This window comes from Talpa occidentalis, unplaced genomic scaffold (assembly GCF_014898055.3).
Source record: "Talpa occidentalis isolate TD23 unplaced genomic scaffold, MPIMG_talOcc4v2.1 talOcc4.8, whole genome shotgun sequence".
Lineage (NCBI taxonomy): Eukaryota > Metazoa > Chordata > Mammalia > Eulipotyphla > Talpidae > Talpa > Talpa occidentalis.
Genome location: NW_023605194.1, coordinates 70,744,993 through 70,763,028, shown reverse-complemented (window position 1 = coordinate 70,763,028; position 18,036 = coordinate 70,744,993). Strand labels below are relative to the sequence as shown.

Below are 18,036 nucleotides of genomic sequence, written 5' to 3'. Positions count from 1 at the left end.
TCTAAAAAAAAAAAAAAAAAACAAATGGAATGCTGGGCTTAGAGCACGAAGAGGATTTTTCTGGGTTGGCAGATGGACAGGAACACAGACGGCAAGGGACGGAGCCAATGCAGGCTTGATGTTATCCTAGACACGCGCCCAAGGTGCGGGGCTGGGTGTGGGCGGCTAGGGGAGGGGTGGCTCCAGGGAGGGAGTTCAAGTCCAACCAACAGTACCAAGGGGTTCCCAGCGGCTGCCTGGGCTGGCTCTTCTGCACCATGACACCCCCTCCATGGCCTGCCCCTGTGTGCTTTGCTATTTGCAGATGTCAGGTGACAAAATAGCTGGGGTTTGAGTAAGATCAGTGGAAAGCCAGTCCCGGGTGGTGGCTGACAGCTGCCGTCTCCCTCCTAGCCAGGCGGGCATGCCACCCACAGTCCCTCACTCGTGATAAGGACTAATAGGCCAATGAGCCAGAATTATGGAGAAACTAGGTTTTTTCCTGTAAAATACTCTAAGTGGAACAAATAAGAAATGTGCCTATAAAATATCCCAAAGCCCCAGCCCCGACCCACCAGCGAGCTCTCCCCAAGGAGGGACAGGGTGACTGGGCATTGATGGGGGTTTAACCTGCATTCAGGGGCTGCTGGTCTGGACCCGCAGAGCCCAGTGCCACGTGGGCAGGGCCACCCCTTCAGGAAAGGCCCCAGGACATCCTGCCCCATGACTCTCAGCCACTATCCCTTCACTCTTCAGAAGGTGGGAAGGCCGGGCTGACCACCGACTGGGCCACACCCCAGGCTTGCTCCATGCAGATCCTCCTGCGCCTCTCCTGATGCCCACCATTGGTGCGCCTCTGGGAGGACCCCTTGCATGCGACGCCAGCGCCTGCCCACTGAGCTGCACGGCCCCGCATTGAGTCCCCAGCCCAGGTGTTTCGCTTCTCAGCCGGTGTGGAGGTGCCCGGGAAGCCACGGCGCTTGGTCGAGGTCCTCGGTCACGTGTTTGTGGATGGAAGTGGGGTGCCCCTACTCACGGGAGATGACATGCACTATGGTCACTTGCGGCCAGGATGGAGCCCAGGCTTTTCGCTATGGGAGGCCGGCACCTGAGAGCACACGGACAGCCCCATGCCCACTCAGTGTGTCCTGATCTTTTCTCAGAAGGCCCCCCAGAGACTCCTTTAACATCTGTCTCCAGAATCAGAAGCTGCACATTGGGCCACAGGGGGCACACTTCAGCTTCCAGGGTCGCCCCCCACCGGGCTGTCCCAGTTGCCCCAGCTTCAGGCCCGACCTCCTGCCCTGCAACCTGTGGGTCCAGGCCACCGGTTGTGGAGCCGGGCACACAGCGTGGAGCACGTCTGGGCCCAGCGGCCACTTCAGCGTCTGCAGGGACAGTGTAGTGGCAGGATGGCACAGAGCACAATCTCTATGATCCTATGCAGATGGGTAAAGGAGGAGTTCTGGAGCCCTCGTTGGCTTTTGCAAGCTTTTATTGGGATTCTGCCAGGTACATGGCAGGTAGGGGTGACGGGGGGCCAGGACGCTGGCAGGCCTCCCAGCCCCCAGCAAGTCTTCACTCTTTCTGGGCTCTCTGCATTCTCTCCTGGCCTCTGCTTCTCTGCTGCTGGTTCTCTTCCCGTCCCTTGCTTGTTCCGGTCTCAATTTTGCTCTGCTGGCGTCCCCGTGACGCTGCCCTTATAAGCACAGTTTCAGCCTAGGTGAACCCACCTACATATGCCCACACCCTACTCCAGGTGCCCACCATCAGGCATGCACTCAAGACCGCAGGGATGCATCATCAGTCCCATCATCAATCCCATCATAATGGCGGGAGGGTAGAAAAGTCTGACGCCGTTTACCCCACAGGCCCTAGCCTCCGAGAGAAGCCACAGGGGCAGAACAAACAGGAAATGAACAAGGGACTTAAAATCACCCGAGGGAGTCCAGAGAGAGGCACGGGGTGAACTGCCAGGGTCATCTCCTCCACATGCCCCCTAGCTAGGTCACTGTAGCGAAGGGTCACCCCCGAAAAACAAGCTGGCGGCCTCCGCAGGTGGAGGGGTGGGTCTGACCAACGGGAGGGAACGAGGGACCTGGGCTGTGTCTGCAGGGGTGGGGGCAGTGCCACCCGTCCCCTGTGGAGCCTCCAACAGTGCTGACCAGAGACCTTCACCCCCACAGGGACCCAAGAAGCACGGATGCTGGGTCAGCTGCAGTGGGGGCGTGGGGCTGCGCCCCCGGCGGATGGTGACAGGCTGTCTTTTGCCCAGGACTCTGATCTAGAGCAGCTGCAGCCTGAACCTTGGCCAGTCCGTGGACTCACTGTTGCCTCCGCGCTGGAGAACCTGACATGCCGCCCAGGGCCTGTCACTGGGAACACCCCTTCCCCCCAAAAGTCAACAGACTCTGAACGCCCTCACTAATGAGCGTCATGGCACCCAAATCTTCTTGACGGGAGCAAACCTCCCAGACGAGGCCCGCGCTGCAGAGACCACCGCCCTGCTGGGTCCTGGCTCAGCTCTAACCCCAGAGCTGGTCAGCGCCGAGCTGACTGCCCACTGACCGTCACCGCCCCCACCGCAGCTGACCCAGCATCCGTGCTTCTTGGGTCCCTGTGGGGGTGAAGGTCTCTGGTCAGCACTGTTGGAGGCTCCCCAGGGGACGGGTGGCACTGCCCCCACCCCTGCAGACACAGCCCAGGTCCCTCGTTCCCTCCCGTTGGTCAGACCCACCCCTCCACCTGCGGAGGCCGCCAGCTTGTTTTTCGGGGGTGACCCTTCGCTACAGTGACCTAGCTAGGGGGCATGTGGAGGAGATGACCCTGGCAGTTCACCCTGTGCCTCTCTCTGGACTCCCTGGGGCAATTTTAAGGCCTGGGGCTGCGCGGGACATGTGGCCAAGGAAGGCTCCCAGGAGGCGATCGCCATGGGTCCCATCACCCAGAGCACAGGGGGCTGAGCCCGGGGCGCCTACAGGAGGAGACCTTCAGGGCCCCAAGGTCTGACCTCATCCACCTGTTGACGCGGCTGCTACCAGCATCCTGGCTGCCTGAGCAGGCATGAAGGCAGCAGCCCAGCCTGCAGCATCCCTCCAACCCACAGAAATCACGGACTAGAGAAAGGCACCACCGATGCCACATACAGAACGAAAACGTGGCCCGTAGCAACTGCGGGGCAGCCCCCAAGAGGGCCAGGCAGGCTTTCCTCAATAGCCCCAAAGGCCGCTGTGGCCTGGGAGTGGGCACCAGAGGTCGGCAGAGCCTGGAGAGTCCATTCACGCTGGGAATCAGGATGTTTTGTGTGAGAGCAGGGAGGGCGCAGAGGGCTGAGGAGAAACCACCCTTGCCCAAGCCCCTCGCCCTCCCTGACCGGAAATGAGGTCAGCGTGTCCTCAGTCTGGCCTTCTTGTAACTGACAAAGCAGCCCCTGCTCCCCTTCTGTGATCTAGAAGAATGTCCTTCAGGGAGGGTCTCACCCAGCTCTGGCTCACCCGCAAAACATGTCCTTGCTGCAAGAATCTCCTTTACTCTAAGGGTGAGGGTGAGGTCCCCCCGCTCTGTCCAATGACCCGGTTCCCAATGCTAAATGCTCCTGCTCTCTCCATATTCTGTGGAACCTCAGCCTGCAACTCCCTCACGCGTGGCCCCTGGGCCCAGCTGACCTCTTTGACAGCGCATCTGCCTGAGAGAACACAGAGGGACACGGTGCTCCCACACTGGACACAACCGAAGGTTAAGAATCCCGTAGCAACAGCAGGATCCAGGGGAGCCCTTGCTGAGACCCAACTCCCATTTATGACAAAACAACAAAGATGAGGGACAGGCACCTGTGGAGGCCATGGGGAACACCCCGGCAGCCAACCCCATGCCCAGTGCCCAGGAGGGGGCCCAGAGCGAGGAGGAGCTGCTCAGGGAGTACAGGAGGGCTCTGGATTTGCCCCAGCAGCGGAGGTGGGCTGGGCTGCAGTGAGGGGGCTATGAAACTCCAGCAGTCTCCATATGAAAGAAACACCCCCAGGCTCAGGAACCCCACGTGAGCTTCTTAAGGCTCCTGCATGTCCAGACAGAGACATGAGATGGGGAGTGAAGGGAGGAAAGTGAGAATAATAGAGGGGCCTTGCCGGGCCACAGCTGAGCATTCCCACACAGGGAGCGAGTGACCCCTCAACTCCCCACACTGCGGTCAGGGGAGGGAAGGAGGGAGGCAGGGAAGGAAGCACAAGGCCCAGCTCTCACACACACACACACACACACACACACACACACACGTTCTTAAGATGCCAGGGACCAGGCACCAAGACCCGCCCCCCCCACCCCCACCTTGCTGCTCCCAGGAGGCCAAGATGAGCAGCTGAGCCATCTGCAGAGGGCGCCTGTCAGAGACCCAGGGGTGACGTGACTCTTGGTGACGCCTTAGCGCTTTCTCTTAAAGCTGAGAACAAAGGGAGAAAGTTGCGGGACAGCTCACCTGAGGATTACACTGTGTCCTGTGTGATTAGAACAAAGAGTGATAACGACTAAAAAATAAGGGTTACGGGGGTAAGTGTAGTAGATTCTGTTTATCTACAGAGGAAACACAGAAGACTCATCAGAACAAATGACTAGAACCCGAGGTTCAGGGGAGTTGCTGGATATAAAATCCACAGGCAAAAATCAATACGATTGCTTTGAGAATAACCGACTGTAAAAATAGACTTCCCACAATGGAAACTTACAGCGTAAAAGGTTGAGTAAAAACGTGCAGCACATTCAGGGGAGAATCGCCAAAACAACATCATAAGAAACATCTCAAAATTCTCATTTGAAAGGAGAAATAACGCATGAGGATGAGCTCAACATCATTAAAATGCTGATTCTCCCCTAAGTGACATGTGCCCACACTGACCCCAAGCCCAGCCTCAAGACAGGAGCGACACAGGTGAACTCGCAGGGGGTCTGAACAAAAAAGCGGGGGCAGCTTCTGTGTGAATGCGGACGCAGTGACGGGCGGGTGGACGAGCTTCCAGAACCAGAAAGAGCTCTGTGGACAGCTCAGAAACGGAGAGACCCACTTCCCCACCTGTAGCTCCTGGGGCACACAGGCAGCCAAGCCTGGAATCTGCGCCTGGCAAGGTGCTCCCTCCACGGGCCCAGTGCTCCGTCCACCCTCCAAGGGCGCTTGAAGGCTCCCCAGTGGCCACGGGACTGGCCTTCTGGTCCTCAGAGCTTCGGGTACCTGCCCCCCCTGCGGCGTCTCTTGGACGACGGGGTGGCACTTAATGCCCATGGCGGACGGAGCAAGCGGTGTGGCCCTGCTCTTTGAAAGGACCTGCGTCTAAGCTCCATCCTAACTAGCTCCCGACGGGTGCAGAAGGGCCTACCTTTCCCACTCACCCTTTCACACCCTGAGGGTCACTGGGCACCCTGACCCCCTCGGGCATGGCCACACCAGGGCGCAACCAACTCAGCCTCCAAGAGTCAGCCCTGGACAGAGGGGCCGCCCCTCACCCCCTCCTGAAGTCAGTGAGCCCCACTCTCAGCCAGGGGCGCAGTTCCCCGTCAGGGTCAGGAGCTGCCTTCTCTTTCCTGAAGGAAACTTATGTCAACTTAGGATGAGGCACTCCCCTCAATTAAAAAAACACCCCCACCAGGCCCACTGTCCCTAGCTCCAGGCCAGATAAAGGACTTGTTGACAGAGAGTGTGGTTGGCTAAGGAGGCAGAAAGCAGCTTTCTGCCTGTCTGCTCAGGCCACCCCCACTAGGGCTGTGGGGGCTAGTGAGCTGTGTGCAGGGCAGGGGCCTGGGAAGGCGGAAGGGGGGCTGCAGAGTCAGAGCCAGGAGGCCCCAGGCACAGGCAGCAGGACCGCTGGAGGTGGGGGTACACGTGGGCACTGGGGCCTCCGCGTCGGCCCCTGCAGCTCCCCGGCCACAGCACTGAGAACGCGGGGAACCCCCAGCTTAAGCGGCCCACCCGCCAATTTGCCCACCGCCCAATGGCCACACTCAATCATGTTCGCAAAGCACTGAGACTCCCCTCATGCGTAAGGCTTCAGGACCCCCGAGGAGGACACAGGCTTTGCAGTCTGCTCGTGGTCCCACCTCTGGGGAGCCCCCACCTCTGGGGAGCCCCCACCTCTGGGGAGCCCCCACTTCTACTGCACTGGCCTGAGTCCCAAGCTGGCCGTGCTCATCTATCTCACTCACCACATAGTAGTAAGAGGCTGCTGAGCACAGGTGCCCCCGAGAGAGAGTTGGGGGGATAGAAGGGTGAGAGAGGGAGAGTGAGAGAGAGAAAGAGAGGGAGAAAGAGAGGGGGGAGAAAGGGGGGAGCGAGGGGGGAAGGGAGAGAAAGGAGGGAAAGGGGGGGAGAGAAAGGGAGGGGGGGGAGAGAGAGAGAGAGAGAGAGAGAGAGACTGTCCCGTCCCTGGCGGTTGATCCAGCGCACAAGCTGGGACGTCGCTTCCTTCTCTCCCTGATTTCAGCCTAGCCTTTGCGCCCGAGCCCCCACTCCTTCTACACCTCGGCTGCCACTGGGCACATGTGTGCTCGTGGGCGCCCACAGCGAGAAGCCCCCAGCCTCATGGAGGAAGCAGAGGTGCAGGGAGGCAGGGAACCGGGACGGGGTCCAGAGCAAGCCAGCTAAGGGCATTGCCTGCCCCCCCACCGGGCACCCCTAACCTAACTGCCTGGTTGCGAAGGCCACAAATGAGTCCCAAGAGGCCAGCATCAGCCCTGGGCAGCAGGAGCCCCCATGCCGAGATGCAGCCCCCCAGTTCCTCGGTGCCCCTGAAGCTGGAACATTCGAGATAAGAAGAGAAACCCGCTGGCCTCCTTGCTAGGGGTCAGAGAAGCCCCCGAGTCCCTGTGAGCAGCAGAAGGGGAGGAGGCTGCGCATGTGCTGCTGGGAGATCCGGGCGCTTCTTTATCTGGAAGAAGTCGCTGCTGCATCTAAGCTCCGTCCTAACTAGATGCCCAACAGGCAGACTTGCCAACCATTCCCAGGCCTTCAGAGGAAGAGCATCACCACATTATTACCCTGCAAAATGGAGTCAGTAATGCCCAGGAGCACACAGGAGGTGAGAAGCAGCCACGCCGGGAGGGGACTCACTCGGGCAGGGCCTGGCTAACCTTGGCCGAAAACACCTTACGGGTACCACCTTTTCTTCTGGTGACAAACCCACCACCCAGGAGCAAGCATGAGATGTGGGCGGGCAGGGGAGGGGGCGGTCCTTAGAAACTCTCCCTCGAGCCTGGGCCTTTTCAGAGTAATGAGTTCAGTTGGAGGCCAGCTCAGCGCCTGGGGGAGAACAAGTATGCAGCAAAGCTCTGCTCCCCTGGCCGTGCAGGGCTCCCTCAGCAGCAGCCCCTCTCATGAAATGCACTGCGTCCAGGGCTGGCTCCTCACCGCCCCGCTGCTGTGCCTGCCAATGAGCCTCCATTCAGGCAAAGGCCCAGGCTCCTGACCCTGAGACTGACTGAGGCGCCCTCTCGGGTCTCCCCTCCTCCCCTGCAGTCACGGGGCTGCCCCCACAGGGAGATGGTCTGAGCTTGTGGGCACCTCCCTGAGACTGGTTCCTGCTTTTCTTTACTCTCAGCATCTCACTGCTCACTCTTGTTAAATCAAATATGCCAGTTCAATGTGGCAGTAATCTGCCTGGGAAGACTCAGGGAGGAGTCAGGGAGGACCCAAGGAGGACTCAGGGAGACCCCGGGAGGAGTCGAGGAGACCCAGGGAGGAGTCAGGGAGGAGTCAGGGAGGACCCAAGGACAACTCAGGGAGGATTTGGGGAGGACTCAGGGAGGAGCCAGGGAGGAGGAGGACCCAGGGAGAAGTCAGGGATTTCAGTTTACCCCAAGCTCCCACTTGGGAATGTAGAGACAAGGCCGCCTTTCCTGTCTGGACGTGGAGAGGCAGAAAGCCTTGTCCTTGCCTCCTCCATGGCCCCAGAGGGGCACAGCCCCAAGCACCCTGCCCCAGGACAGGGCTGCGGTCAGCAGGAAAGGCACTGGCCTTGGCTGGGCTCTTGCCTGTGACCTCTGTCCATGTCTCAGGACCCTGCCTGAGAGCCCACGCACGCCAGGGGCCGGGACTGTGGTACACCCAGCAGTGCTGTGCTCAGCTCACTAACACGGTAATTAAGGTCATTAAGTTATGAATGTGAGAACACTCAGCTGAGGATATTTAGATAATGAGATAATTGCTTTGCAAGAAGACAGATTACAGGGAAAGCAGAAGAGTGAGCCCCACAGATCCCCCAGAGTCCTTCCTGGCTCTGGCCTCTGATTTCACAGGGCTTCCCTCCCCACTCTGAGCACCCCTCCTTCCACCCTTCCCCCACCCCCTCCCCCTGACTCCCCTCTCCCACTGAAACACCCTGGGCCTCGTCTCAAGCAGCCCTGCGCTAGGAGGGGGAGAGGAGAACTCAATGGGGAGGCACAGCTCTCCGGGCGCTGGAACTTGCTGTTACAAAGGCCAGGGTATGGGTAAGCAGGCGGTGCTGCCACTGCACAGCAGGGGCAGGCTCTGGAGTTAGCCCATCCCAACCCAGCCCTGGCTGCCCAGCTCAGTGCAATAAACGCCAGCATCGCCCTGGGTGGCGGGTCTGAGCCAGCCAGGCCAGACTGGAGGCTTCTGTGGTCCCCTACTCTGCTCCCTCTGGCAGGGGTGGGCTGTGTCAAGCGGCCCATCTGACTCTTGCTTTACAGGGGCCCTTTGGAGTTTGTGGGTGGCCCCTGGGCTGGGTTGGGGGAGAGTCATGACACAGGGGCAGAAGGTCAAAACAGGCCCCGCTGGTGGCCCTGCGGCTGCGGGAATCTGCGGCCTGGCGGTAAAACCTGCATTTTCACCCCCATTGCTGGCCAAGGAGTGGGTTAAAGAAGATTTAACCGAGGGCACCCAGCCAGTATGTCTCTGTGGGGCCTTCTTCAGAAAGGAGGAGGTTCAATCCTGCAGGCCTCCACAGCAGCCTGTCTCTAGGTCCAAACGACTTCCAACTAGAAAGCTCCCCTGTCAAGAATACCTAGCTACTTAATGCCCACCTCTCACCGCTCCTTCCTACATAACTGAATTCAGGCTGTGCTCGCTGGACAGCGCTCCCTAGCCGTCGGCCTGCTGCTGCCCAGTGCCTGTCCCCACCACCACCAGACCTATTTCCAGTGATCATTTGGACTCTGACTGCTTCCACGCTGCATCCCTCGCATCTGTCCCTTGGGCCCCAGAGGATTGGCTCAGCGGGCAGTTCTGACCCGGTAAAAGGTCCATCCCACCCAGCCTAGCCCAGCCCTCACCAGGCCCAGGGGATCCACAGGCCCCCGCTTCCGAACAGGGCTCGCCTCTGCACCTCTGCCGACCCTGCAGTGATTTTTCACAGGCGTGGTTTCTTCCCGAGTCCCCCGCTCTCCCATTGGCTCCCACCAAACCCTCCTGGGGTGTTGGGCTCTGGCACCAGCAGTTCCAATTCAGAGCCAGACCTCAGCTGGGGGGGAGCAAAAATGACCCCCTCTCACACGTGCACGGAGGACCACTCGCACACGCAGATCTGTGGAGTTGTGCTCAGGTGAGGGTTTCAGGAGTTGGCTCTGCTGCCCCCGCTTCTCAGCATCCTCCACCAGAAGACTTGGTGTTTCCTACCACAAACCCACTGGACCAGGCTCTTCTGCACACAGAGCCCTGCTGTGCCTCCCCCTACTATGACCAGCACACACCTCCTCCTGCCTGACATCCCAGCTGGTTGTGCGTGAGCAATGCAGACTTCGTGGGAGAGCCAGCCCTCCGGGGCTCCGGGCCCAGCACCAGCAGAAAAGGAGGTTCTGGAAGGCAAGTGTTGTGGCTTTCGTTTATGCTGTAGCCTTGTGTCCCCATTTCACAGATGAAGAGATGGACACGGGGGTGATGCAGCCTGTTGACAGACCAGCAGCCTCTCTTGGGACGACTGAGAAATTAAGACCCTGCTCCTGGCCCAGCCCCATGGGCCCCTCGCCACCTCACCGGTGGCTTTCAGAAACCACTCTCACCCTCGGGCTACCCTCTCCAGAGACTGTGGCGTGCAGGGGCTGCCAGGAGGAGCCACGCTGGCCACTATCATGCGTGGTAGCTTCAGCCTCAGAACTGGGCACTGTGACATCGCTGGCAGTGTCCTCCAAGGGGACAGCAGGCCTGCACCCCAGGGGGCTCTAAATGGCAGAACAAGGTGAGAGTTGAGGGCTCAAAGAATTCAGCAAATCAGCCTTAGAGATACGTGTCGCAGCCCCAGCTCCTGGGGCATTTCACACAGTCAGGGAAGTCACCCAGCAGGGGTCTGGGGATGGGTATGAGGACCACAGCCAGGAGACAGAGGGCACCCGCCTTGCCCTCTCAGATCAGCACTGCTCCTCCCCCCACCCCACTGCTGTGTTTGCAGGGGGGTGTGGCCTATTCCTGGTCTTCTGTTCCAGGGCCTTGTAGAAGTGATGGGCTCACATCTGCTGAGGCTGCAGGGATGTTCGGAGGAGACCCCAGAAGCAGCAGGCGCTGAACCTACATTGATGGACTGGCTGAATCTGTGTGATAAGCGGGCCCTGGCTGTGGCGTCCGTGCCTGTGATAGGGCTCCCCCAGCATGAGGAGGGAGGCTGACAGTCACAAGTGGGGGCTGCCCTGGGCTACACAGGCTCCTTTCTGAGGTGACTCTCTGCTCTGGCTTTAGGGACTGAGGGGAGGACAGGAAGAAAGAAGTGTGTGCCTAGAGATGAGAGACAGGGGCCTGGTGTGCAGCAGGAGGCTGGTGTGAAGGTGCCTGTAGGAGAGCACAATGTCAGCTCCCAGCCTCCACCTGAGAGCAGACAAGTATGGCCAAACGCAGCAAGAACGTTATGGGAATGGCTCAAAAAGTGCAAAGCCCACGTGAAGAAAATGGAACCAGGTGCCAAGGAGAGAGCTGCAGATCAGGAAGACTTGGTGTGCATAAACGTGGAGTACTATGCAGGAATGAAGAAGGATGAGCTCATGTCATTTGCAACAATGTGACTAGAGCTGGAGGGGATGATGCTAAGTGAAGTCAGAAGGAGAAAGAAAAATACAGCAGAGCAATATCCCTACACTGTGATGAGAAAGGGCCTCTTCCCCTGACAGCCCCCTCTTCTTTGGGGTGTCCCTGATTGGGGGTGGGTCCCTCAGAGGCCCTGTGGAGGCTCAGCCCACAGTGAAGGCCCATCTTGAGCCTTGGTCATGGCTGGAGTGACAGGGCTATCCCCCATGTCTCCACCACCGTCACACCACCAGCTGCTGGGAGCGATGCCCCCTTCTGCCATGGTGGCCCCGAGCCCCCCATCTAGGCAGTGTCCGTCAAGTGCACGTGTGTGCCTATTGGCGGAGACTCCTTTGCCGGGTCCCAGAAGGCTATGGGGGCCACGTGGCCTCTCAACAGCACTGACAGCCAAGGGAGTCAGGGGCAAGGATGAGCCCTGCAGACACCCGAGAACTTCCACAAGGAGCAGGGATACCAGGTCAGGTCCGACATGAACCCAGGCAGATGTCCTGGGTCGCCTGCACCAGCACTAGCGCCCCAGCCAGCCCGGCACTCCTGGGCCAGAGCTGAGGGAGGTGGGCAGGCTGGGAAGCATTTGCTCTGAGCCTGCCACCTCCTCTAGAGAGTCAGCCAAGCTACAATGAGGTAATCAGGACCAGGTAGCAGAGAAGAGAAGCAACAGGGGCCTCTGACCATCTCTCTGGGGCTAAAAGGTCACAGGGCTCAGGCAAACAGAGCCCTCCCCACGGCCTACAAGATGCTGGTCGGGGCTCAGTGTGACCTGCACTCCAAAAGGCTAGAGCACCGCCAGGCAGCCTGGTGGGGTGACAGGTGGGGAGGGGGATTCAGGCCCCCTCACGGCCCCGTGGCCTGAAACCTCATGTCTGGGCTCAGGGCAGCCCAGGGGCTCATGTGATGTGGGGACACGGGACAAGTGGGCAGCGCTCTCTGGCTTGGCGCCACAGGGAGCCCAGCACCCCCGCTCATGGAGCCCAAGGCCCCGCCGTCAGCCACGTCACCCAGAATGGGGCAGCCATAACTGCCATAATGGATCCTGAAACTGGCTGGTCTTCCCAAGTGTCCAGCCCCCGTTCCCCCCTACCCCAAGTCTGCACCGACATCGTGTCCTTACATGAAAGCCAGTGGGAGACAAAAGCAGCTGCCCTGGTGGGGCTGGGGGATACAGGACTCTGGGCAGTCTCCTCAGTGCCGCGCCTGATGGGCCGGCGGGGCCTGACGTGCAGAGCTCAGAAGAGGCTGCAGCTGTGACACCTCCTAAAGCAAGTGGGCCTGGCGCCAGTGCAGAGCAGGCAGGAGAGCCAAGAGCTGAGGACGTTGCTGCAAGTTTTCCTCCACCAAGGTCCAGGAAGCTGCCAGGGGCATGGCCTGCAGGGTGAGGCTGCGTGTGCCCACTGCCCCCAAGCAGCCAGAACTGCTGGAAAAATCTGGTGGGTTTCCCCACCCACACCAAAGGGCGCGGCCTGTGGAAACCCCTCCCTCAGGCACCAGCAGGTTGGATGGGCCAGTCAGGAGAAGTCAACTAGGGCTGGGGGATCCCTTAGACTCTGGGATTCTGACTCTGTACCTGGCCTTGGAAAGAAGAAAAACAAAGCTTCTAGCAGCTGACCTCCAAGCGTTTGCAGGGTCTGGGAGCTCCAAGAGGCAGGAGAGAACAGGAAAGGCCGGAGGAATAGGGGAGGCCCAGAGATAAGGGCATTGAATCCCACAGGGGATTCATCAGACTCCCAGGGCTGGGAGCAGCAGGACGTTCCTGGACAAGGATAATAAAGAAACAGGACCCTGCGGGGAGCAAGACGTGATTCTGGCCACAGAGACATGGGTGGGTGAGCGAGACTACCCAGAGCGAACCGGGCACAGAGACGGGGCTGCAGGGGGTCAGGGAACGCAGGCTGCATACCCGGAGTGCAACTACACGGGCTGCCTGGCCCCTCCCTGCCTGGCCCACCAGCCTGGGGGGGTCCCGCTTATTTCTGTTCCTTTCTCCCTAATAAGCGTTTCCTTGTATCTGTTTCTCCAAACAAATCTGCTCCTTCGCCTGCCTGCCTGAGCACCAGCGACTTTCTGTCATGGCTTTGGGAGACTCCAGCCCAGGTGGGCTCGTGGCCGGGGCTCAGCGCTGCCCCCGCAGCCTGGGGTCCACTCTTGGTTGGGACTAGACCTGACCTGACATTATGGTACCCCTGGGAGGCTGGGCCTGCCCCCGCCTTGTCACCACAGCCGCCTGGGGTCTCGAAGAGCTGTTAATCGGATTGTCCGACATTGTTTGGTGCAGTGACCTCCACTACCGTCTGGACCCGTGTCCGGTGCTGTCCATCCCGACATTCAGGCTGGGGCTGGGACTGCAGCAGTGGCAGTGTCTTGGTGGCCTCCGGTGGGCATCCCTCACTGCCACGAGCCCCAGGCCCTCGGGGGCTACGCCTTTTGTTTGAGGCCCTGGACATCGTGGACACTGTCTGGGGCAGCCAGCCACTGTAGCCTTAGTCCATGTTTTCCCAATTGTTAAACAGACCCCACTGTTGTTCCCTGAGCCCACGGGGTCTCACCATGGTGTGTGGGTGAGGCCCACAGTTATCCGTCCTCTGCTGGGCACCGTCCATGGACAGCCAAACCCCCATAGCTGGCTTCATTGATAAGCTGCCAGAACTATTCTCTTCTTTCTTGTCTTCCTGATAAAAAAACTGCAAGGTAGCCTTTTCTTACTTAAAAGTCTTCAGGGGGCCCATGCAGGGGACCGACTCTCCATTCGTCCGTGCTCAGCAGATTGTGTGATGGGTCCAGCCAGGGCTTTGGACAGACCAAGCGTCTCCTCTGTCTCTGAGAGACAGTAACTGTGCCAAAATCCTTCTAGAAAAGGAAGGGTCTTAAATCCTGTCACTCGACCAGAGAAAGCACCTTGGGTTCTAATTAACCTGGAGAGATGAGGGTCTGAGCGGCCCCCGTGCCGGGCGTCATCTCTGTGATGCCACACCAAAGAGGAGCAGACCCAACAACTACAGGGCCACGCAGCCCCACACCGGCCACCTGGCTGCAGCCAGGACACCGGCAGCCAGCTCTGGGCCTGCAGAGAGGCTTCCGGAAGCAACAAAGCCAAGACAGCTGGCGAAGAAGCAACCCGCAGAGCAGGACAGTCCTTGGGACAGCCAGGCCAGGCAGGACCCACACGCCCGGGGATGGACCCACCCTGAAGCCAGCGGATCCTAGTGTGTGGCCAGACTGGGGTCCAGACTCAGAGGCCCACAGGAGCGGACTGTCCTATCTCTAGCCCAGGGTCATGGGGCCCGACTGGCAACTGGCACTTGGCACATGTCCTGTCCGCTCAAGTCCATGTTCTTCCCCTGCCTGGGGGCCCTGCACCCCAAGACACCCCCAACAGGGCGGGTCCCATGGTCTCAGCCCACAGCTGCTCCAATCTCAGCAAAGCTACAGCTACACAGGTCAGTGGCACATACCAAGTTTCCGGAACCTTCCTCGCCAGCAAGGCTGTTCTGTTTCCAATCAAGTCCTCACTATAATTGACTACTTCTCAGCTCAACAAGAGCCTTTTTTTCCCTTTAGATTTTTTTTTTTTTTTGAGTTGAAAAATTTCTCAACAGTCCATGGGGTAGATAGACCAAATGCTGACCCAGGTAGACCCTATCCAAGCGAGATGGCTTCCCACTCCCAGGAGTCACAGTTAAGAGGCAACAAGAAACAGATGAAATTAACTGGAATCATTGCTTTTTACTTAACCAGACATATCAAAAACATCATCACGCCAACATGAAATCCTTATAAAGGTACCCGGGTTGACAGCTCCCTCCTTTCCCTGAATGTCTCACGCTGAGGCTCACTGAGGGGGTCTAGAGTGAGCCTGGGAATGGGTTCAGAGAGAGGCCACAGCACACTGCTCCCCAGAGCCGGCCCAGCTGCCCGGCTGCCTTGCTCTCACTGCATGACACCCGCGTGAACAAGGCCCAAGCGCAGATTGCCTGCAAGTGCAGGCCTGCGGGCACGGCGCCAGCCCTGAGAGGCAGGACTGCAGATGGTCTCTACTGCACATGCCTTAGTGTCTTCCTAGCTCCTGTGTGGCGAGCAGCACAGCTGCCTTTCCACACACGACCACCTGGGCCAGTTCCTGGGCACGGCGGACGGGGCACCCGCCCCTTCCCCCAAACAAACCCACTGGGCCCCTCCCCAATGACCCTGCACCTCCCCTGCTTTGCTGCACAGTCTTCCCACAAAATCCTGCCCCCCTTGATCAGAGTGGACTTGAGGGTCATCCCCCCATCCTGCTTGGTGCTGCTAGATGCTAAAACCTGTCCCTACTTCAAACCTTCAGCGTCCAGCATTTGACTTTCTGCTGGGCACTGAGCACCCCTGCAGCACCTCTGGCCACACGGGCCTGTGGACATGGCCCAATCCAGCTGGACAGGCCCGACAGCTGCACCCCGCGCCCCGCCACCGCCACCATACTCACAGCCAATCATCATGATGGCCACGGCGAAGATCTTCTCGATGTCTGTGGAAGGGGCAATGTTCCCAAAGCCCACGCTGGTGAGGCTGGTCATGGTGAAGTAGAGGGAGGAGATGTAGACGGAGTTCTTGCTGGGCCCGCCCTCCCACTTGCCCGAGCCCGAGCCGTTGAACTGGTAGGGTGTGCCGATGTCCATGGCCAGCTGGTAGAGCCAGCTGTTGTTGCGGATGGTCTTGGTGTCCTCATCAAAGATCTCATAGTCTCCAATGCTATACCAGATGCAGGCCATCCAGTGCGCAGCCAGTCCGAACACGCACACCAGCAGCACTAGCACGGCCGCCCCATATTCGATGTAGTGGTCCAGCTTCCGGGCCACGCGCCCCAGACGCAGTAGCCGGACCACCTTCAGGGAGCTGAACAGGCTGCTGATGCCCTGCGGGGGGACACAGTGTCAGGTGGACCGGCCCACTCGCCCTCGCACCCACTCACAGCACGTCCCAGGATGCGACTGTACAGCCCTTTAGGGGGGCTTCAAACAAGCTGCGCATGGAAAGTGCTCGGACACATATGCATGTTTGCACACACTAGGACTAGAATTTTATTCTGAGGAGTAGGGAAGGCCAATTTCCAACAGATTTTTTCCCTACTTTCACAAAAAGCAAACACACAAAACAGCAATACAAATAAAATTAGAAATGTATCTGACTGATGGGCTGCGCAGGAGCAGGGACCTAGAGCACTTTCCATACCACGCCTCATTTTCAAGCCATTTTAAGGGCCGTGTAATATTTCATATTATAGGCAATATAAAATATTTTCAGCATTCCGTAATGTTGATTTCATACTGCATGTGAAATGCTAATCACATGGGGCATGAGTTGACAAGCATTTGCGGGGTGCAGATGTGAGGGATCACACATGGGCAGGCATCATTGCAGGCGATTTTTCACTATATTTTGTGTATTTTTGTTCTGCTTGCATATACTTAATTTCCACAATTGAACTTATTTCTTTGATAATTAGAAAAAGCTATTTTTTAAAAAGCACAGTTTTAAAAGAAAAAAAACCAAATCAGAGAAATGGCTGAGTAGAGTGAGGGGCTGAGCCTCTGCCCTATCAGGGAAGTGCACCCCTGCACCTCCCTCAGCAGCCCCCCCCGCACCCCCTGCATCCCCCTGTGTCCTCTAAGCCCCCTAAACCCCCCTGCACCCTTCTGTGGCCTTCTGCACCCCCAAACCTCCCAAGCCTTGCACCCTTCTGTGCCCTTCTGCACCCCCTTGTGCCCCACTGTACTCCCTGCACCCCCCCGGAGCCCCCTGCGCCATTATGCGCCCCCCTTCACCCATGCTGGGCATGCTGGCACCTCCCGTGGTGGCTGGGTGCTGGGGTGCCCCCGCTGCCGCACCCTCTGGCTGGTGTCCAGAGGTCACTGGGCAGCTCCAGCATCCCCAGGACCAGCGCGTGGGTGAGGACGGAACACCAGGGCAGGGCCCAGTGAGCCACTGACTTGTCTGTGAATTGGGAAAAGACAGGAACCTGTCACGACGACGGGCAGGAGGACCCAAGGGCCCACTCCCCTCTCTTGAGGGCGGCTGCCCTCCCGGGGGACCAAGTGCAGCACAGACGTACCCCTCAGGCCTTGCGCCCCACTTCCCCACAAGACTGCCAAATCCCAGGCACCAAGGGCATCTCCACGTGTCCTGCCTGCCCTGCGCAACCCCAGGACGCACGACTCTGACTCTGACTTGGCTGCTCCCCCTGCCAGAGCAGAGGACAGATGATGCTTCCCTGCTCTGAACATGCTGCACCCCTGTGTGGTCCCCGAGTCAGGGGACACCTCAGAGGAAAAGGGGCCTCCTTAGGAGAAGCCTGGGTGGGCAACAGGGCCAGTCCCCGGGACTTGTTCTCCACACAGGTTGGGGGTCCTGACCATGGCGGCAGCAGAAAGCACGCGTGTTCCATGTGCCTCTCCCTCACCAAGAGCCCCTGACACCTTCCAGCTGGCTGATGTGACCCTGAGGCCAGGTGTCGAGCATGGAGTCATTGGCTTGGAGGGCCCTGGGTCCCCGCAAGGCCCTGGGGAACACCCCTGCCCCATGCTGGACCCGCGGCGATCGAGGGAAAGAGACCGCACCACCCTTGGGGATGCTCATCACAGCAGCCCCTCGGCCCTCCCAACTCGCAGCGCACACCCGAGCACACAAACCCTCCTGCTGCACACCCTCGTCACAAGCACGAGATAAGTGGCCACCCAGCCGGTGCTGCTGAGTCCAATTCTGTCCTGGGAGAGACAAGCACATGTTCTGTATGTGTGACATTGACAACAGAACCCTCTGCTGTCTGACAGCACCAGTAAATGGACAGCGCTGGACCAAAGGGCCAGCTGGGGGCTCACCTCTGGTCTTCCTCCTTCAGGGCCTCCGGCCGCCTGTGCTGCTCATGCAGTAAAGGCTGCGAAAGTCCTCAGGCGGTGTGGCCCAACAGGCGATGTGCAGTGGCCCCTAGGGGGTCTGTGTGGGACACGGGAAGTCCACTGCCCCACAGCCCGGACAGGAGACATCTGGGAGGCAAAGGCGTCTTTTTGACGACAGCTCCC

At 59.2% G+C, this 18,036-nt stretch overlaps 1 protein-coding gene across 1 annotated transcript in view; it reads right to left on the bottom strand.

Moving 5' to 3' along the window:
- Window positions 1–18,036, bottom strand: part of KCNH1 (potassium voltage-gated channel subfamily H member 1) — a 144,127-nt gene that overhangs the window by 33,891 nt on the left and 92,200 nt on the right. Inside the window, exon 7 of the mRNA XM_054690683.1 lies at window positions 15,444–15,873. Coding sequence (XP_054546658.1) covers window positions 15,444–15,873 — 430 coding nt within the window. The remainder of the gene's footprint in view (window positions 1–15,443; window positions 15,874–18,036) is intronic.